The sequence below is a fragment of the Salvelinus namaycush genome, chromosome 12, assembly GCF_016432855.1.
Source record: "Salvelinus namaycush isolate Seneca chromosome 12, SaNama_1.0, whole genome shotgun sequence".
Lineage (NCBI taxonomy): Eukaryota > Metazoa > Chordata > Actinopteri > Salmoniformes > Salmonidae > Salvelinus > Salvelinus namaycush.
The window spans coordinates 24,651,474-24,674,888 of NC_052318.1; the positions used below are offsets into that span (position 1 = coordinate 24,651,474).

The following is a 23,415-nucleotide window of genomic DNA, read 5'->3' on the forward strand; positions in this document are numbered from 1 at the left end:
GGCGGCCCATCAGAAAGATATGTGCTGCTTCCTTGTAGTGATCAGCATTGGTGTAGGCTAGTAGGCTACTATATGAGAAAAAGTATATAACAAAAGGCCCCTGTATCTGTAGCATAGACAGTAAAGGTGCATGTCAGTGAGCCTGTCATGTAACACATTCAGTATAGACATGCCAGCACTCCATCACAGGACGCTCATCAATTCAGGCAGGTTAATAATTCATGAAGCAGGGAGGAGAAAAATGTATAATGTTATAGCTGGACATCGGTGGCAGTTCAGGCTGGGGGCAGGGAACAGCAGAGGGAGGGAAGAGAGGAGGGGAGAAAGGAGGCGGTCAGGGACACAGCACTGGGGCAGTCAACTATACTGAATAGCACACCACAGCACTCTCTGCACTTCCAAATGTAATGTCCAATCTGTCAGCCTGACAAAATCAACTGAAGTTAACATGGGTGAATCTTATTGACAGCTAGCCTACAGCTAGTCTGCCATATTCAAATGGCAACTGATACTGGCGGGCTGGCAGGTGCTGAATGGAACATTGAAGAATTTTGTCCATATTCAGAATGCTGAAAACTACTGAAAATTCACTTACAATTTCAGACTACTAACATATTTTCTGACTACAAAAATCAAGATCAAGGAAGATACTGAACTATACTTATGGATGTGGACAGGGCCATGGGAGAGGCATCCATTCAATTAAATTGTGTGGCATAATAGAGCACTTTTCTAAAGTTTAAGAAATGATTGATGTGGTTGTTCAGGCACTTCTCTTTTCCCCCTCATCATTGAGTAGCCTATGTTCATCCCTCTTCAGGTAACTGACTGCATTATTCAAGGGTACAAGTCTGGGAGAAGCAATAATGATATCAGTCTCTGGGCATTAGTCTGAACTTGGAACACTGTATGCGTACAATAGTTAAATCTTTATAAAGAATTAGGCCGAAAATATGTAGGTATGATATCTACTCATTGGTAAACGTAACTGTGATGGCTTATCTTTTCACTGCTTGTGATTAACAGCCTTGTCTCACGGTCATAATATCGAGGTCATGGAGTATAATGTGACAGAAGATTATACAGGTTCGACAGATTATCTATTTCCAATGCAGCCCTACGTAATGAGAAACTAAACACAGAATCGTTGTGCTGAACAAAACATTCTGTGCTGTATTATATTTAGAAGGCTGACTGATACAGAGACAGGGGCTGCTCAGGCACTGTCTAACTTGGCAATCAGAGTGAGGTAACCCTGCCAGCCAGAGAAAAAGAGAGCCGGTTGTACTCCCAGGCAGTTGACATTTTGTGTAACCTGACGCAACCTTGATTCATGGCTAATGTGGACACCAGAGCTGAGTGGAAGCAAGAACAGAACATGGGTCCTCCTCCCTGGTTGCCTGCCTATCCTCTTAAATAAAAATCCAGAGACCGGCACACACAGAGAGGACACATGCACCAACAAAACACATGAACAACATCCCATGGATAAAACAATGGATGGAATAAGGTTGGCTACATCTTGCCTATTTATTCACAAGTCGCCCATCTGAACTTTCCACCGCCTGGCGTTTCCTGACAGTCTCTGCGGTTGGCTGCCGAGAACGTGCTCTGGTGTTATAATTGCGTGCACATTTGCTATCTGCTGTGTTCTGACGGGATAGTCAGACTTTTCAATCATTCCTCCGTGGGAGCTGAGAGGGCAGTTTCTGAGCCTAAATGGAGTGTGCTTTAATGGCCCCCTGAGCTGCCCCCCTCTGATTAAACATGGCATGTGAGTGAAATACTCACCCCAAAAGAGTCAGCCTGCTCCTAAAACATTTACAGCCCCACGTGGGGGAGGGCCTGGGGTTACTGCAACGCACCACCAAAAAAATCAATATGGTCAACCCTGCAAAAACTCAACCCACATATTGAGAAATATTCTCTCAAGAAACATACCTGGAGGCAAAGAGGTTTTTGGAGAGCATTAGTCAGTGAAGCGTAGCTGTGGATGAAGTTCTTTGAAATTCTAATTCCACTTTATGGTGATTGATTTGTACAAGAAATAAAAGGAAAAAGTGTAACAAGTGTGCAGACATTTGTAGATCAATAAAAGACAACAGGTTCTTTAAATTGTATCGAAATTCAGGCAGTAGCTGTGTGTATATAATCTGACCATTACCTAAACTGGGGGGAAAACACCAATGACTCCGACTTTAAGCAGCATAATAATATTACTGTGTTAAAGGGCAACTCCGCCACTTTTAACATTTGGGTATTTAGTGATGTCCTACATAGTTTTTGTGTAATTTTATAATTTAATGTCTATTGACTGTTTAGTAGTCTCTAGGTGCTGAGAGATTAGTGATAGGGATGGGCATTTGACCTTTTTTGACTCTTTGAGTACTGGCATGATTTTCTTTAGAGTACTCGAATGAAAAAAAAGAAGCTATTTTTAGAACAAGGCACTGGAAAAAAATATTGCGCATTTATCTATATGCCAACAGTGAGCAACAATGCCACATTTTTTATAACCATTACAGATCCTAATTGCTAAATTGCCATATATTCAGTCAATAAAAAGAACAAGTGCCATTTAAGATTCATTTATTGAAACTGTAATATCAACTGGTTATATTATATCGTGGAACACAGTCTTCAAAAAAGGTAGTAACCTCAGCAGTGGAGCTTGTTTGTAGAAGCCTATGGCTGTGCAATGGCATAGCCTTGTTTTGTTCATTTAGCAGACAAGATGCTCTTATTTCCCGAGCCCTTCTCACAGTCAAGACACCTATTTTATAGTAAAAACTGGATGTAATATAACAGAATAAAATAACAAAATAGTGTAAAGTGATTCGCATCTCACATCTGGAACAGTTAAAGAGTGATCATTTGAAATGGGGCTCAATTTGGCAAGTTGAAAGACAAACCAAAAATCTTCTTCTTTGATATACAGATGTTTGATTTAGTTTATTCTGCCTGTGCCTTGGAATTTTCTAAATGGATGAAAAATTCCACATTAATCAATGCATGGGGATGAATTATGGCCAGGACATCTGTTTGGTGAGTAGGCAATGTAATTGCGTACATTATTCCAAATGTACGCAATTATTCCAAAACTGACGCTCATTGTTGGAACACATATTTCCCTACTTCAGTCAACCAGTTTGTGATGAAACTTGTCATTTGGCAAGGAATGTGGCTTGTGTATCCCATCAGTTAGATACGTTTTATTGGCGTTTAGACCAAAAAGTTTTACAGTATTTGAAAAATAATTGATCTCTGGTTAAAGATCCAGTTTTGACGTCAGTTCGAGTACTCATGCCCATCCCTAATTAGTGCTTTTTGAGGTCGGTTCGGTTTCGGTTAGATCATAAAAACATCATGATTTTTTGCACTATGCATTATGTGGGTTGAATACTGCAAAACAGAATACAACTATTAATAAAAGTCCCATGATGGTAGGGACAGCTGATCACTTATTAACCATCAGTTATTCACATTACTTTAATTAAATATTTCAGTTGTTGTGTATATTACATTTGATGACTTTATAATTTCATTCCAAGTCATCATCTCTATAGAGCTGCTGCCAATGCTGTCTGACAAAATCACTATTTTAGTAGTTCTTAAAAGTAAATAAGACATACTTTTATTACAGCTGAATACCAACTATCAATCACTTAGATCATGTATTTTCAGGTAGATACGTCACAAAGAAAACTTCTATGTATCCCCTCTTGATCGTGCATTCTTCTCTCATATGAGGTGTAAAAGAAACACAGACCTGACAAGTTTAGTCGCGGATTATGGTCATTGTACTTAATTATCACGTTTTCTGCGCTAAACTATGTAGAACATTGGCCAATTGAAAACTACAACTCCCTACTACATCTCACAGTTCGGGCATATGATCAGATTTATCTCCAGAGAAACTGTAGCGCAATGGAATTCAAATACACTTGACCGACATCAGTCAATTAGTTGTAAATAAATAAATAAACAAATAAATAAAAAAAGACCAACATTTCGGTTAAAATCGCTCAGCACTAGTAGTCTTTTGATTGGATGTTACATTTTAAGAACACTCCCTCTACATGCTGTATGTTATGTGTGTCACTGTTTTCCGTCCGGGTTGTTGTTGCCTATGCTACTGTCAAGTGCTAGTTTTCAAGTTATCAAGTGTGGCCGACAGTTTGCGATTTATTGAAATTGAAAGTGGATTACGCTGGTAAAGTCAAACGTCACAACACATTCGAAACCACTCTGGTGACAAACATACTGTTTATCTTGTCTCCATTCATCCACATGGCTGCGCTTTGCTACCACCAATTTATTTTTAAGATTGCCCATTTCTTTGTTTTTGTAAGGACCCCAAAAAACTTAGGCAGTGGGAGAACCTATTCAAGTAAGTAAACACATTTTAACAATGTTAAAAAACAATGTGACTACATTTTGCAGCTTATCATATTGCATGCAAAGCCAATGCAGCCATAGGCCTACAGTATGAAGGCATTACTGGCATTATGGGCATCTGTCATCTGAAGCAGAGATTAGCTAAACTCACACATTGTTTACATGTTAAGCAATATGTTCTCAATTTAAAATGATACCAGTAGACAATGTATATGAGGCAAACCATATACCAGATGTTGTACATGCCTTTTAATTGCTGACATAAAATAGATTAGTGCAAATATGACCCTTGTAATTTAGGTTCAGTATGAATATAAGGACGACAATTAGGCTACAGGAGATAAGCATTACAAGTGACATTTTATGAGATACATTTTATGTGATTTAAAATCAATTTAGCAATGTTGCTTGCAAAGTTGTTCCCATAGATAGACAGTACTATGTATCACTAAACCTGGATAAGCTAGCAACTGGGTTAACACAGCTAATCTTTTAGGTTAATAATATTTTGTTTTTGTTAACATTTTGTTGGCTTTATAATTGTGAGAGAAATTTAACTAGCTAGTAGCTAGCTATTTAGTTATACAAGGGTAGCTGACATCTCAAATCGAACCCTGGGTCAATTGTGCACCGCCCTATGGGACTCCCAATCACGGCCGGATGTGATACAGCTTGGATAGAAACCAGGGACTGTAGTGACGCCTCTTGCACTGAGATGCAGCGCCTTAGACCGCTGCGCCACTCGGGAGCCACAATGATTACTCCAATGGGGTAAATGCAGATGGGCAACCCTCAGCCTATTTATTTATAGCCACTATGCTGCATCCGGTGGGCTACATCAGGTGCTAATGATTATTGCTAAGTAACACACCTGCCTGATAATATGGTCCAATATGTTATTGGGCTAATTTCCGGAGGGCAAAATTATATTTTATATGTCAGCATAATTTTATTTTCATTCATTTTGGAGTAGAGTGATGTTCTCACAGTCATTCTCACCCCCAAAATGGTAGGTCCCTCCACAACCTGTAGTATGCTATGGTGTGTTTTTGTGTCAGTTTAACCACTGCACGTTCTGATTGCTCATTTTCTTGTTAAAAAATATGTTGTGGTTATTGTATTGTTTCTAGATAATACTGCAATGTTGGAGCTAGAAACATAAGCATTTCGCTGCATCTGCGATAACGCCTGCAAATCGGTGTACTTGCGTATAAAATAAACGTTGACATTTTTTGGGGGGGGTTATAAAGTGGTGGGATCCTTTAAGACTGCATTTTGGCCACTGACAAGATCACTTATCCATGGAGGCACAGGGTTATTGGACAAGATGAGAAAGCGATGTGAAATTCAGAATGTTGCAGCTCATTAGTTTCATGAGCGGCAAAGTTACTGGCTTCGTAGCTGGCTTTGATCTGTGTTTGTGCTTCTTGAAATTATCTGCTCTAAATTTCTGTGGTAAAGCTAGGTTTACTGAGCAGGCCGTCTACTGGAGGCTTTGCTATTTGGTATTTGGTACTTTATTAGGATCCCCAAAAGCAGCAGCTACTCTTCCTGGGGTCAACACAAAACATGAAACATGACATAATACAGAACATTAATAGACAAGAACAGCTCAAGGACAAAACTAAATAAAAACATTTTTAAAAAGGCACAAGTAGCCTACATATCAATACATAAACACAAACTAACTTGGTCAAATAGGGGAGAGGTGTGCTGTGTTGCTTTATCTGTTTTTTTCCCAACCAGATTGCTGTTTATTTGAGCAATATGACATGGAATGGAGTTCCATGCAATAATGTCTCTATATAATATTGTACGCTTACTTGAATTTGTTCTGGATTTGTGGACTGTGAAAAGACCCATGGTGGCATGTCTGGTGGGGTAAGTGTGTGTGTGTCAGAGCTGTGTGTAAGTTTACTATGCAAACAATCATGTTTCTTTTAAAAATAAGAAGTGATGCACACTCAACTCTTAGCCAAGAGAGACTGGCATGCATAGTATTTATATCAGTCCTCTGATTACAATGAAGAGCAAGATGTGCCGCTCTGTTCTGGGCCAGCTGCAGCTTAACTATGTCTTTCCTTGCAGCCCAGGACTACACGACTGGACAATAATCAAGATTAGACAAAACTAGAGCCTGCAGAATTTGCTTTTTGGAGTGTGGTATTAAAAAAGCAGAGCATCTCTTTATTATGGACAGACCTCGCCCCATCTTTACAACCATTGAATCTATACGTTTTGACCATGACAGTAATTTAGTCTCAACTTGTTCAACAGCCACACCATTCATTGCCAGATTCAGCTGAGGTCTAGAGCTTAGCAAATGATTTGTACCAAATACAATGCTCTTAGTTTTAGAGATGTTCAGGACCAGTTTATTACTGGCCACCCATTCCAAAACAGACTGCAACTCTTTGTTAAGGGTTTCAGTGAATTCATTAGCTGTGGTTGCTGATGTGTATATGGTTGAATCATTAGCATACATGGACACACATGCTTTGTTTAATTCCATTGGCAGGTCATTGGTAAAAATAGCAAAGAGTAGAGGGCCTAGAGAGCTGGCCTGCGGTACACCACACTTTACATGTTTGACATTAGAGAAGCTTCCATTAAAGAAAACCCATTGAGTTCTATTAGATAGATTGCCATATTGTGGATTCAGAGCTGAGGTTGAAAAGCCATAACACATAACATATTGACCATAACAACAGGTTATGGTCAATAATATCAAAGGCTGCACTGAAATCTAACAGTACAGCTCCCACAATCTTCTTATTATCAATTTCTTTCAACCAATCATCAGTCATTTGTGTAAGTGCAGTACATGTTGAGTGCCCTTCTCTAGAAGCATGCTGAAAGTATGTTACTAATTTGTTTACAGAGAAATAATATTGTATTTGGTCATACAATTTTTTTCAACAGTTTGCTAAGAGCTGGCAGCAAGCTTATAGGTCTACTATTAGAACCAGTAAAGGCCGCTTTACCACTCTTGGGTAGCGCAATTAGTTTGGCTTCCCTTCAGGCCTGAGAACAAAGACTTTCCTCTAGGCTCAGATAAAAAAAAATGTGACAGATAGGAATGGCTATAGTCAGCTACCATCCTCAGCAGCTTTCCATCTAAGTTGTCAATGCCAGGTTTGTCATTATTGATCGATAACAATAAATTTTCCACCTCTCCCACACTAACTACACAAAATGTACAAATTGTAATGCTTTTCAATCATTATTGTTTTTTTTATGCATGAATACGATGGCTCACTGTTTGTTGTTGACATTTCCTGCCTAAGTTTGCCCACTTTGCCAATAAAGTAATCTTTAAAAAATTGCATAAGCCATCTGATTCGATGAAAGATGGAGTTGAACCTGTCTTTCTGCCCATAATTTCATTTAAAGTACTCCAAAGGTTTTTACCTCCTTCTTTATATCATTGATTTTGGCTTCATAATACAGTTTCTTCTTCTTTTTGTTGAGTTTAGTCACATAATTTCTCAATTTCCCGTAAGTCAGCCAGTCAGATGTGCAGCCAGACTTATTAGCCACTCCTTTTGCCCCATCTCTTTCAACCATACAGTTTTTCAATTCGTCAATCAATCCATGGAGCCTGAACAGTTCTAACAGCCAGTTTCTTAACGGGTGTATGTTTATCAATAATTGTAAGAAGCAATTTCAGACCAACAAATACTTTTAACATCATCCACATAAGAGTCACAGCAAAATATTTTGTATGATCTCTTATACACTATTTTAGGCCAAGCTGTTGGGACTTCGGTTTTCCTGGATAGAGCCACTATATTGTGATCACTGCATCCAATGGGTACGGATACAGGCTTTAGATGTGCCAAGTGAACTTGCAACCACAACACTTTTATAACACTTGACATAAAATCTTCTCTAAGCATTACAGGGATATGGCTCTGAATATAAACAGCAACACCTTCCTCATAAGCATTTCTGTCTATTCAATAGATGTTATATCCCTGTATTGCTACTGCTGTATCAAATTAATTATCTAAGTGAGTCTCAGAAATGGCTAATATTAATGTTGTTATCTGATGTTAGCAAGTTATTGATTTCATGAACCTTATTTCTAAGGCTACAAATATTAATATGGGCTATTTTCAGCCCTTTCCTGGGTAGCTTATCAGAGATAGACCTAATACTGAAAAGAGCAAACAAAGCAAGATAAAAAATATACATTCAGCAGTCCATTAATCAATTGGTGTGTGTGCTGCAGGGTTGAAGCTATGAACCCATAGGCTTGGCTCTTAGGCCTTCCAGGCTACTGGGAGGGAGGGTGGACAATGAGCCTGTCATAGTGGATGTAAGCAATGACCTCTCTCTGGCAGCTTTCATGGCTGGGATTAGTTCTTTCCTCTTCTGGTGCATAGCTTCAGGAAAGTCCTCGTTGAGGAAGATATGCGTTCCTCTCAAGTTCTTGGCTCTTCCCAGAACAGCTACCTTGTCCTTGAACCTCAGGAACTTGACCACTATCGGCCTGGGCCTGTCACCTGGGCTGGAGGTGGGTTTTCCAGTCCTGTGGGCACACTCCACCTCAATCTTCCTGTGGTCCATCTTCAATTTCTCTGATAATTTCCCTCACTTTGTCCTCAGACTCCGTCCAGGTCTCAAGTCGCTCTGGATAAGAGCGTCTGCTAAATGACTTAAATGTAAATGTCTCATGTGGAGATTCTGCAAATCTGTCCACAACCATGTTGTTCCGCCTTGATTGTCCCTCGAGATTTATCCGTCATTGTAATCATAGATTCACATACAGAACTGATGTCCTCTCTCAATGACTTACAGATTGCTGTCATCTTGCCGTTCTCCTGTTTCAACTTATTGAGCTTACCCTGGAAAACTGCAAACTGTTCTTCAGGTCCTGGACCTCTCTGGTCAGGTCGTCCATTATTTTATTAGTTGAATCTACCAGTATTTGGACAACATTTTTTTTCTTGTTGTTGTAACAACTGCATGTAGAACTCTTTTTGTTAATTTAAAAATATCCTTCACATGTGATAGAGAGGCACCACTGTCCTCAACGGTACTCCCACCGGCTTTGGTCTTTGTCATGGTAGCTAGCATCGTAGGTTACGCTGTTACTCCTTGCAGTTCCAGACAGGGCAGGTCACAGGGAAGATTGAAAATAACAAACACCAGGGATCTAGACAGCCACAAACCCGGGACAATCCGCGGTCCCAGCCACAATGGCTAACTGTGTCGCGGGCTGCGTTCAAGCCCTCAAGAAAACCCTGCTAGCTTGATATGCTAGCAGGTAACAAAAAATATGCCACGCTGATCCTCAACACGGGGGTGCTCAGTCCCCTCTTGTACTCCATGTTCACCAATGACTGCATGGCCAAGCACAACTCCAACACCATCATTAGGTTTGCTGACGACACAACAGTGGTAGGCCTGATCACCGACAACGATGAGACAGCCTATAGGGAGATGGTCAGAGACCTGGCAGTGCAGTGCCAGGATAATAACCTCTCCCTAAATGTGAGCAAGACAAAGGAGATGATTGTGGACTACAGGAAAAGAAGGACAGAGCACGCCCCCATTCTCATCAACGGGGCTGTAACGGAGCAGGTTGAGAGTTTCAAGTTCCTTGGTGTCCACATCACCAATGAATTATTATGGTCCAAACACACCAAGACAGTCGTGAAGAGGGCACGACAATGCCTATTCCACCTCAGGAGACCCATTTGGCATGTGTTCTCAGATGCTCAAAAATGTATACAGCTGCACCATTGAGAGCATCCTGACTGGTTGCATCACCGCCTGGTATGGCAACTGCTCGGCCTCCGACCGCAAGGCACTACAGAGGGTAGTGTGTACGGCCCAGTACATCACTGGGGCCAAGCTTCCTGCCATCCAGGACCTCTATACCAGGCAGTGTCAGAGGAAGGGCCAAAAAATTACAAGCAGTACCGGAGAGCCAAGTCTAGATCCAAAGGCTTCTTAACAGCTTCTACCCCCAAGCCATAAGACTCCTGAACAGCTAATCAAATGGCTACCTGGACTATTTGCATTGCCCCCCCCACCCCCATTTTTACGATGCTGCTAATCTCTGTTTATTAACCATGCATAGTCACTTTACCTCTACCTACATGTACATATTACCACAATTACCTCGACTAACCGGTGCCCCCGCACATTGACTGTGTACCGCTACCTCCTGTATATAGCCACGCTACTGGGATTTTTTTGTTGCTCCTTAATTATTTGTTATTTTTCAATTGTTGTTCTTTTTTATTCTTCAGTATATTTAATAAGTACATTAACACTTTTTTCCCTTCTTAAAACCTCATTGTTGGTTAAGGCTAGGGGGCAGTATTTTCGTTTTTGGCTAAAAAACATACCCATTTGAAACTGCCTATTTCTCAGCCCCCGAAACTAGAATATGCATATAATTAGGATTAGGATAGAAAACACTCTAAAGTTTCCAAAATTGTCAAAATTTTGTCTGAGTTAAACAGAACTGATATTGCAGGCTAAAACCTGAGGAAAATCCAATCAGGAGGTGCCTCTGTTTTTGAAACCTCTCTGTTCTTATGCATTCCTATTACCCATTTAAAGGGATATCAAACATATTCCTTTTTCTATGGTTTCCCTAAGGTGTCAACAGCCTTTAGACATAGTAGGCTTCTAGTAGGCTTTTATTTTGAAAAATGAGCGTGAACGACCACATTGCGTAAGTGGATAGGTGGGGGCTCTCAGAGTGAGTTGTGCGCAACAGAGAAAGGCGGCCATTGTTACTCCCGGTCCTAGTGAAAAACCAACAGTCCCGGTTGATATATTATCGAATAGATATTTGAAAAACACCCTGAGGATTGATTATAAAAAACGTTTGACATGTTTCTGTGGACATTATGGATATAATTTGGAATTTTTGTCTGCGTTGTCGTGACCGCTCTTTCCGGTGGATTCCTGGGCACCAAACGAACGGAGGTATTTGGATATAAAAAATATATTTATGGAACAAAAGGAACATTTGTTGTCTAACTGGGAGTCTCGTGAGTGAAAACATCCGAAGATCATCAAAAGGTAAACGATTAATTTGATTGCTTTTCTGATTTTCGTGACCAAGTTACCTGATGCTAAGTGTACCTAATGTTTTGTCGAGCGATCGATAAACTGACACAAACGCTTGTATTGCTTTCGCTGTAAAGCATAATTTCAAAATCTGAGATGACAGGTGGATTAACAAAAGGCTAAGCTGTGTTTTGCAATATTGCACTTGTGATTTCATGAATATGAATATTTTCTAGTAATATTATTTGACTGTGGCGCTGTACTATGCTATTCAGCGTTGCTGATGACAATTATCCCGGATCCGGGATGGGTAGTCCAGAAAGGTTAAGGGCTTGTAAGTAAGCATTTCACTGTCGTATTCGACGCATGTGACAAATCTAATTTGATTTGATTTGATGCAGCTAGCTAGCTGCAATGCCAAATAGCTCCTCAGACCCGTCCTTGGTCGGCAGGATCACTGGAAAGAGACTAGCATTCCCAGCAACTGATGCTAACTGTGTCGCGAGACCCAAACTAAAAAGTTAGCTACTAAGAACTTTCCAATACACTTTCAAAACAACAAAACTGAGCTCTTCCTCATTCCGCGTTCAGCAGGAAGTGACGTGTTACAACATGGCCAAGGAGCAGGTACGAATGCTGTACAGTTGACCATAGAGGGCAATAAAAGCATGTCTGTTCAACCAGCAAGTTTCCTGTGAGCAAATAAATGTTTACATTATAGCAACAGTTACACTTTGCCTAAGTACAATAAGAATGGTTGCATAATGACTGCAACAAATCCCTGAGTAAATAAATAGGTCACCATGTTATATAGTGAGAACAGAAATGGAAATGGCACAAATAAGCCTACAGTGATTTACACAGTTGTCTACTTATCTTTAAGTTGCTTATTTCAGAGTAAAAATATGATAGAAATGCAATTGTGTCCGACAGAATGACACAGGTCTGAAAATGACCTTGTTTTCAAAGAGGAAGAATATCTCACATTGAAGTAGGCTACCCGTTTTATCATCAACGACCTGCAAAGCCAGATTGCAACCTCCTGTCCTATCTCGCTCTGGAAAAGAGGGGGGGACGATTTCTTTCCCATAGCTCTTAATTCCCAAGTACTTCAGATTCCCTCATTTTCTCCAAACTGTTTCCAGATGTTTCTGCACAGAAGCAGATAAATTGCTGCTCTACTTTTTTTCACTTCCTTTCACAGCGACGACCCCCCCTTGTTTTCACTGTATGCTTACTGTTTCAAATTTAGGCATTGATGCTTTTCAGACTCTCTTACAAGCCATTTTACGTTGCCTTACATTTACAATCTTGACCAGAGAGTGAGCGAGCCAAAGTCTCAGTCGTCCTTTTTATTTTCTCTCTGCGTGTGAATTCAGTGGATCAGATTGTAGCAAAAAATGCTAATATGGGAACAGATCAGAAAGGGACTTATATCATATCCTGGTCTTGAAGTGCTGTCGCTTCAAAGCCGTCTAAACTGGAAACAAAAAGACCTGTCAAAAGGTCGATATTAACATCTCCTCAGAAGTTTTACTGTGGAATATGTTTAACCCTGGCGATAGAAACATCTCTTTCATGGTGTGATATAATACAAGAGGTTGTCAAAGCATTTGCGGACTCACGTCATTCTTGTATAGTCTAGGCCTAAATGTACCTGCGTTAAATGGGGACAACATGGCCTTGGTGATAGAAGTCTGCTAGCTGTAGCATCGCACAGACATCATAGCTCAGCCCCTGGAGTACACACTCACATTCAGGGTGAACACAATGAAACAAACACTATCCACAATCTGAAATTCCGCTGAGTAGACTAGATAAAAATTATCAAATGGGGCAAACTGTATGAGTTTGTCTTCAAGCCTTTACACACAAGTGTCTCTTCCGTGATGTGCCTGTATGCGAGACTCATAATGGATACACATGTCAACAAGCAGCTTAAAATGCTTTATTCAAGCTCCACTACTTCCCGTGATAATGTTCCTCCACTTACTCTCAGTATTGATCTATTTTTCTGCCAGTTCTCAAACAGTAAAAGAGAGACTGTGGCTGCCAGACAATAGTTTGTGAAGCTGGGGAAAAAACGTGTCAAACAAAAGTCCATAGTAAATGAAAAAGTTAGACTGAATAGTGAATGGAGGCAGGATGCAGTCACAGTGCGTGGGCATGCTCTGCAGCGTAGCCTTTACGTTAGAGCCAGTGGGCAGAGGGAAGCGAGTGAGGAGGGGCCAATTCCCTGGATCCCTCCATCTAACCCACCCACCCTTCCCGGCTGAAATGGACAGCACATTCCAGGCAAATTATGTACTTGGCGTCAGGGTTTCTATAAAACTGTGTGAGGCAAAGGGGGCCCCCATGAAACCAGAGAGAGAGAGAGCGCGAGAGAGAGCGAGAGAGAGTGAGAGAGAGCGAGAGAGAGAGAGATACAGTGGAGCGAGGGATGGGGAAGACATAGTGAGGTAATGTAGAGGATAGTGTGAACTGGCTCTGGGCCTGACCCCTCTCCTCATTCCCAGAGCCACAGAGCTCATCTAGCCATTTGCACCATTAAAGAACACTGTACTGTAATCAACATCTTTTTAAACACTTTGGAATTAAACATTAATTCATTGAGTAGTGTAGCATCCCAATTTAAGACACACACTCCTAACTGCAAACTGATTCAGTTAATTCAGTTAAAAGTTAGTCTGAAGAGTTTCTTGATTGCTCACATTGCATCTCTAGTCAGGAAAGAGCCCCTTGTGATTACTCTGTCTGGACCTATTTGTCTGACAGTGGAGATAAACCACTGATTGCCGAGCACAGCTCGCTACAGAACAAAAACTATGGCCAGGCAAGTACATTTGTAATGATTTGATAATCCAGTTGCAGTTCAAATTTCTTTCGAATTTTTTTTTAATTCTCTGCATCATAAAAATTACCACAGACGATGGATTCCGTCTGAGCTTTTACAAGTATGTCTGACTAGTCTTATTTCACACAGAGGGATAAAAAGATAGTGGACAGAAGTTACGCTGTGTACGTCTTACAGCATTTAACTGTTCAGTGAGACAAGGGGTTCCAGCATTCTGCACAGCTCACACTATGACAGACTGATAGGGACTGAAGATTGTTGCTTCAAAGAATGTGGTCCACAAAATACTGCGGGTCCCAAATGCTATGTGAAAACGCATGAATATCAAGCTTTCCATTGCAATTACGAACTCCCAGGGAAAAAGGCAAAGACGCTTGGGCTAAATTTGGAAGGGGGACATGCAAATGTCTTTCTTGTTTTGTGTCTTGTTTACAAGCTTGTTGGAGTTTGAAGTGGCGTGGATCTGACTGGGGAATCGATGGGGGATAGCAGAGCACTGAGGCACAGTTCTCCTTTAATTTCTGTATTAAGGAGTTTTCTAAATTTAGTCCTGAGTGCAGGCTCCAGCTTTTTCACTGACATGTGGCAGAACTAGTCAGGAACTTGTCTGTTTTAGCATGGATGATTCATAATCAGGTGCCTGTGTATCTAAAATCCTGCTGTACAAACATGTGATCTGAGAGACCAGAGAGCATACAGCTCTCACTTTGACTTAGATTTAATAACTTCATAGAAACTTAACAGTGGATCTTTCTTGCATGCACCTTTTTGTATGTAATAGCACTGCAATGGATAGCTGTCGTTTTACAGGATCCTGATCAATTCTGCTATTTGTGGGGTGTTTTCCGCAGATCTTAACAATTTTTTTTACATAATGTTTATGCCATTGTTTGCTATGACTGAAAAAGAGCTTCTGGACATCAGAACAGCGATCAATCACTAACCTCAATTTGGATTAAGATTTATACTTCAACGAGTCTGCGGCGCAGGACATACTGCTCACCCCAGACCAGGCTTTAATCCTCAAGACTCAGAAAAGGAAGAGTGTAAGAGAGGCCGACGTGTTGGCACCCTGGCGAGTAAATAAACAGTCTCTACCCTCCGTTCTATTGGCGAACGTACAATCACTGGAGAACAAACGTGACGAGTTCTGTTCGAGACTATCCTATCAACGGGAACTGAAGAACTGTAATAGCCGATGTTTCTCTGAGTCATGGCTGAACAACGGAATGGACAATATACACTGAGTGTAGAAAACATTATGAACACCTGCTCTTTCCATAACAGACTGACCAGGTGAATGCTATGATCCCTTATTGATGTCACTTGTTAAATTCACTTCAAAATCAGTGTAGATTAAGGGGAGGAGACAGGTTAAAGAAGGATTTTTAAGATTTGAGACAATTGAGACATGGATTGTGTATATGTGCCATTCAGAGGGTGAATGGGCAAGACAATAGATGTAAGTGCCTTTGAACGTGGTATGGTAGAACTGCAACACTGCTGTTTTTTTCACGCTCAACAGTTTCCCGTGTGTATCAAGAACTGTCCACCACCCAAAGGACATCCAGCCAACTTGACACATCTGTGGGAAGCATTGCAGTCAACATTGGAACGCTTTCGACACCTTGTAGAGTCCATGCCACGACAAACTCAATATTATTAAGGTGTCCTTAATGTTTTGTACACTCAATGTACATCTACCTGTTTTTTCTATTAATTGGCAGCCTCGGGTAAGCTCAAGGGGGTAGGTGTGTATCTCTTTCTTAACAACAGCTGGTGTGCAATCTCTAATATGACTTTATAATATAATTTACTCCACACACAGAAACGAATACAATGCTCTCCCTCGCCCTCCATTAACTCTATCCTCCTGATTCCTGCTTACAAGCAAAACTCAGAGGAAGTACCCGTGACACAGTCAATACAAAAGCGGTCCGATGAAGCGAACGCTAAACTACAGGACGGTTTCGCTAACACAGACTGGAATACATTCTGGGATTCATCAGATGGCATTGAGGACTTTACCATATCAGTAACAAATTCATTAATAAGTGCTTCGATGACATCGTCCCCACAGTAACCATACGTACATATCCCAACCAGAAGCCATGGATTACAGGCAATATTTGCAAGGAGCTAAAGGCTAGAACTGCTGCTTTCAAGGAGCGGCACACTAATCCGGACGCTTATAAGAAATCCCGCTACGACCTCCGACCAGCCATCAAACAGGCAATGCGTCAATACAGGACTAAGATCGAATCCCACTACGCCGGCTTTGAAGCTCGTCGGATGTAGCAGGGCTTGTAAACTATCACAGATTACAAAGAGAAACCCAGCCGCAAGCTGCCCAGTAAAAATTATCAAAAAGACTCCAGCCAACCAAGTCATAGACTGTTTTCTCTGCTACCGCACGGCAAGCGATACCGATAGACCAAGTCTAGAACCAACAGGACCCTGAACAGCTTCTACCCCTAAGCCATAAGACTGCTAAATAGTTAGTTAAATAGTTAACCAAATAGCTACCCGGACTATCTGCATTGACCCTATTTGCATTAACTTTTTTGACTTATCACTTACGCTGCTTCTGTTTATCGTTACTCATTGTATATTTATTATTACTTTTCTTTTATTTCTCCATTTTTTTCTCTCTACATTGTTGGGAAAGGACCGTAAGTAAGAATTTCACTGTTAGTCTACACCTGTTGTTTACGAAGCATGTGACAAATAAAATTGATCTTTAAATGAATACGTAGGTCAATAGTCTGGTCTGTTGAAGAGCTCAGTGAAAATAATCCTTCCATCAAATTCTTCTCGTGGAGCATAACTCGAAAAGACACACCCATGTCTGTGGCAAGTCTGTGACAACAGAGGGTTAAAAATAACACAGGGGAGCCAAAGCCCAGCCTGTGTCTGCTACATCATAAATATCAAACTGATATGCATACAGCCAACGGCAGGCCGGCACATGTTAAGGGCGCGGGGGAGCTCAAATCTCCATGGCGCGGTCATGGGCGACATTGCTTCCTTCACTAATCTCCATATGTTGACGTGTAAAATGCAGGACCACACACAGGCCCGAATGCCTCTGAGAACAGCATTTTACCTGCAGTTGGACACCTTACAAGTATGCGGAATCAACACAGGTGGTATGCGGAGGTGCCGCCCTACGCCAAGGGACCCTTTGAAACGGCTGAGAACCTATTTGGTAATGGACGTCTAAGAAAAATAAGCTCAGAGGCTGGTCTAAGGGCAAGAGTACTGTACCAGATAAGCTTCTTCTCTCAAGCAAACATCTCTGTACAGAAACAAACACTTTGCTAGCTACTGCAAATGTAAACCAGACACTCCAACCATGCTCTCCATATAATTTAAATGTAGGCCCAATATCCAATATACCAATATACTGAGTATACCAAACATTAGGAACACCTAATGCTTTGCTGGCTTTAACAGCCGACCAATCAGTTTGCTACCAATTGTATTGGCCGCGTACTCACATTTTGCAGATGTTATCGCAGGTGCAGCGAAATGCTTATTTTTCTAGCTCCAACAGTGGCATAATACTGAACAATACACACAAATTCCCCAAAATAAAATGAAAGAAATCAAGACATTTCAGAATGAGCAATGTCAGAGTCTGGAATATAAAATATACACTGAGTGTACAAAACATTAGGAACACCTTCCTAATATAGAGTTGCACCCCTTTTTCCCACGGAACAGCCTCAATTCATCTGGGCATGGACTCTACAAGGTGTCAAAAGCATTCCACAGGGATGCTGGCCCATATTGACTCCAATGCTTCCCACAGTTGTGTGAAGTTGGCTGGATGTCCTTTGGGTAGTGGACCATTCTTGATACACATGGGAAACTGTTGAGCGTGAAAAACACAGCAGCATTGCAGTTCTTGACACAAACCGGTGTCCCTGGCACCTAATACCATACTCCTTTCAAAGGCACTTAAATATATGCTCTTGTACATTCACCCTCTGAATGGCACACATACACAATCCATGTCCCAAGGCTTAAAAATCGTTATTTAACCTGTCTCCTCCCCTTCATCTACACTGATTGTAGTGAATTTAACAGGTGACATCAATAAGGGATCATAGCTTTCAACTGGTCAGTATGTCATGGAAAGAGCAGGTGTTCTAAATGTTTTTTATAGTCAGTGTACATAATACAGCTCATTCAACATAAAGACCTTACAGTCTGCCTTAATAGTTTGAAAACTGAACTAATTCTGGGAAACTAATAATAGAAAATGTTCATATTATAGCAGAAATTTAAGTTGAAAACAATGTTCAGTGGAAATACAAACACGCTATAATTACAGATTTTACGACTCGTGTCTCAGATGGATCATTTTTATAAAGCACTAGATCAAAAACAGATCTGCGACATTTGGCAGATAAAAGCCATGAAATGATCATAATATTACCATGTGTCAATACATGGGAGGGTTATGAACAAAGTGGCTTATGAAGATCAGACTGACAATCAGACACTAAGGAGAGCGAGTCTTCTGAAGTGGCCCTGTCTGAGGGCTCACATGAGAAATGTGATTGGCACATGGTGAGACAGGCAGCTTTTGGGCCACACGGAATGTAAACAGCCAAATCAAACTTAAAATCAGGAGAGCGAGGGCCTGAATACAAAACTGTGGGCGCCCTTTCAACTACAAAGGCAGCCCCGTAATGGTGCCGTTTCAAAGTTTTACACTGAGCTGCCTACTGTAAGCAGCGTAGAGAACATGTCCCAAAAAATGCCCCGACAAGAAACCCTTTTATTCCGAGCTTCATCAAAGGGCCGACAGCAGAGATGCAAGCTCCTGTGGGCTGTCTGTCTGAGATGAGCAGGGAAACATTATTTTACACAATATTTTAATCTGAGAGACTTGTAGGGGTAGTTTGTGTGTGTGGTAATTTCCTTCAAATCCTTAGCCCCTAACTCTGATCTTTGCACATGCACTATCTGTAGTGTGAGCATCCTATATCCTAGTTTCCCTGTTTATTTGATGAATGACATAATATCCAGGACATGAAACAGGAGGTATAATGATAGTGAAGTGGGAGAAGCATTTGTCAATGCATTGGTTCCACCTGGGCTGAGTTAAGCATTGAGCCAAAAAAAATGGTGCAGTAGGTAGTCTTTCCGACAGGATTGCATGAAAGTACCTGAACAGCTTGTGAAAAAACATTCATATCCTTGTAACTCATTCAATGCCTGCAACACTCTGACAAGCTTCAGACATAGGCCTATAGTTCCAGTTGGAAATAAGCCACTTTAGAATGTCTGGTGGTAAAAAAAGAAAATTCCCATTGGGTTTACCACAACATCTTGGATTCACATTATCTGATGCACTTCCCAGGTAATCCCGTAGTGGAAAGCAGTAGTTCCCTTGTTTGGGATAGTGGCCCCGATACAGAAATCCTATTTCTGCCGAGCCATTTAAGGTTTGTCTTGAAGCTTAATGTCTTTCCAATGTGGAATGCAGCAATATGAAAAGGCCAGAAAACAGAAACAATGTACTGGTTTATCACTTGTAACATGTACATGTATCACTAGTGACTCTTTATTCTGTGAGTCCAATTAAAAGAGTCTGTGGCGGCTTGTGATGAAAAGGCCATATAGCAGCGCCTGAGCATATCCTGTCAGAAAGACTCACCGGTGGCAATACCGCAGCAAAGTAAATAAGTAGTCATCAATAATGGAGGTGGAATCTTCAGTGTACTCCCTGCTATCTGGTCTGATCCTCCAGACAGGACTTTGCCTAGTTCCTCTTCAGCTGTCATGACTAATATCATCAGATGGGTCTTACCATGATTATTGCGGGGCTCTTAACACAACCTTTCTTTATGCATACTTTTTGAGAACTATGTATGGCTTTCAAGACTCAATTTACACTCAGTGTGTGCGTGCGTGTGTGTGGGGGGTGTGTAGCAACCAGATGACTAAGCCTTTTGTTTAGAATGATTGATAATAGTAGTTAATGTTTCTGACTAGATTAATGGTTCACTCTTTGTAAACAAATACAAAATACCCCCCCAAAACATTCTGTGTGAGAGAGTATAACACAATAGCCTAAATAATGCAAGATATCTGTGCCAAAATATGTATTACTTAAGCTATAAACATTAGACACATGTCATTATAGCTGAACTTGAGAATATATTTCGTTTCAGAATTCAATTTATCCGGGTTATGACCTTCCAACAAATGCAAATAAAGTAGGCCTATTACAAAATTGCATTATATTTAGATAACAGCGGAGGCAAAGTCATATGAACTTAACAATAACCAAATTAAATGTAATCAATGTTGACTATTGTTAGACAAAATGCAATGCACAACGCTTTAACCACACAATAACACTGCTGCCTATGGATTAATAAGGCAAACAGCACAATGTGCTTCTATCAATTATCAGAGGGGTTACTGTGGGTACAATATCAGGCATTATATTCTGGGCGCCAAAAGCGCACCTCGCGTGAGAATCATAAACCAGTCATAAAAGCGTCAACATGTTCTACATTTCTTTGTTTTAAATCAGACGGAAAAATATTTTTTGCGAGAAAGGCACAATAGCTTAGGCTACGTGAAAATATTCCTCCCAAAAATCCATGAATCAGTTGAATCCAAAACAGCGAGAACAAATTCCGATGGGGAAAGAACAGTATAGGAGCATAGCAGTCAAATACACCCATATTTTCTTTTCAAACAAATACAATTATTTCAAAAGGCGATGGCAAATGTCGCACCGGGCACAGTAGCTGAGGAAACACATTCCTGTGATTGAGTGTGAGATCAACCTGTTCCCTGGCCGCCGCAGAGCTTGGCTATGGCGGACACTCGGTGGCAAGGAAAACAATGGTCGAGAATAAATGGCATAGGGATGAATAAGAATAACATTTCCGGCACATTTTTTTATAATTGAATTAATCTTGGGATGGAAATATTGTCCATTGAAAAATGCACGCATTGTCCCATTCCCCCTCCTGACATGATATGCAAAACCTGTGAGACTCAGAGTGACGTGTACATTTCAAACGCATTCCTTTGATAGTAGCCTAGGGGCCACCTATATCGATATTACGACCCCCATTTGAAAAACATTACTTTCATATGTAAAATGCATGAAAAGACGACAAATCCACGAAATTGGAGTTGAATTGGCTTTTAGTAAGCTACTAGGTTCATTGACATTTAGAAATCAGAAAGAATACAAAAAATAAAAGTAACCCAATAGGCTATTGATTTCAAATGTTTATCTATACTACCTACATAAATAAGTATGTTGTGATTGGTAGTAGGGGTTTGTTTAAATGTGACATACACATTGAGTATCCTTCATGAAAACGAATATATTTGCAAACGTTATCGAATCACATTCATTATGATTCGTCCAATAACACCTAAATTCCATGAGACTATTGATTGTCATTCGCACCCACCAAGCAATTTTCATTTGGAATAACATATTTAGAGATTAGGCTATTTCAAACATTAAACCAATTACATTTGCCCAATATGCAAAAACCACTCTCAAGTTGCTCCTGTCGATTATTCAAGGATCAATTCAAATTCAGTCTTAGATAACTTGAACCTGTTGAAATCAATTTAAAGAAGCGATGTATGAAGTTTGTGTAGGCTACGTGCTTAATTTAAACTGCAGCCTATGTCGATATATGACTTTCGATTGTAAAAACAGATAAACATAGCAAATCATGAAAGCAAAACAACTGTAAAACAGATAAACATAGCAAATCATGAAAGCAAAAGTGGCTCGTGCACTCGTTTAAAATCTATTGAGCGCACAATTCAAACGAAATAAAGCATACAACTTGGTTATTACCTCAATGGTAGGCTAAACTATTTCAGATTAAAAACACGCACATTTGAATTTGGGTAAGCAAATCCATGTCTACAGGATTGCCTATGGCTACGCATAAAGAGTAGAAATCACAATTTCACTGGACTTCCTATCTATAACACTTATTTTTCAACAGATGAACACTACCACGACAAACTATGCGGAAACTAGACATTGGCTAACTGTTTTCATGTTATTAAAATAGCTATTAGTCTACACAACACTTCCCTAAATAAAGAGGTCACACTGGGCAAGAGCCTTCGCAAGAGACTTTTCTCGAATATATTAACTATAAACAGCTATTATGAATAGCATAGTGTCAAAGCATTTCGTATATTTCTTCTTCAAAAGCAATATTTCCCCGTGTAAAACATTTAAGATAACATAAATAAGTCACCTAACTCTTCTGCACCAAACTCGTTTCAGCACCACAGCGCCACCCGCGAGAGCTCTAGACAACAAACGCACTTATTTTCTTTAACAAAATTATTCAAACAAAACGCATCAAGAACATCAAATACATCCTCTCAAAAGTGTTAAATTGCCAGTTTTGCACTAGAATAGTCTTCCATGAGTATTGAATCGCTTTCGGTCCCCGAATTGCCATAGTGACCGCTTCCCCTCGGCCATGATGTCTGATCGATGGGAATTGAACAAAGAGGATCAATTTCCGATCAACGAGAGAGCCGCTTTAATCAATGGGAGAAGAGAGCTCCAAAAGCGGCCACAAACACCGGCAAAGAGGGGCTCAAGAGCGAAGCCACAACTCGACAACGGGTTTCCACACATAAGGCTTCAAGAAAGCAGAGAAACTTGAAGGAAAAAGGCTGACCTGCAGCTGCTGTAAATCTAAGCGCTTCCAATATTGAAACATCGATCCCGCATTGGCCGCCATCTTGAGACATATTGAGACTGAGTGAGAGGCTGATAGAGAGAGCGCGAGGGGCTGGAGTTCAGTAGAAAGGAGGGGGAGCGCGCGCAAAACACGGAGCGGAGCAATTGAACAGGGCCATCGCTTATTGAACATGTGCGCGGAATGGAGTTATTGAACAGGAACCTGTAATATTGAATAGGGCCACGGAATAGAATTATTGAATGGGAGTTGGCAATTTCTTTAACAGCTAAAATACGGGATGGATCTTCCACGTAGATCGTGAACGATGCAGTAAGATTTGTTGTCGAGTGTGCATTTTGGACTGCTTATTCGTTTTTCGACCTGTTATTGCCAATATTGCTATTTCATATTGCTTAC

At 40.6% G+C, this 23,415-nt stretch overlaps 1 protein-coding gene across 1 annotated transcript in view; it reads right to left on the bottom strand.

The window, feature by feature from the left end:
* The window catches only part of LOC120057447 (homeobox protein cut-like 1), a 266,738-nt gene extending 243,680 nt beyond the window's left edge, over window positions 1–23,058 (bottom strand). Inside the window, exon 1 of the mRNA XM_039006064.1 lies at window positions 22,996–23,058. Within this exon, the coding sequence (XP_038861992.1) occupies window positions 22,996–23,058 (63 nt within the window). The remainder of the gene's footprint in view (window positions 1–22,995) is intronic.
* Between the last annotated feature and the right edge of the window lie 357 nt (window positions 23,059–23,415).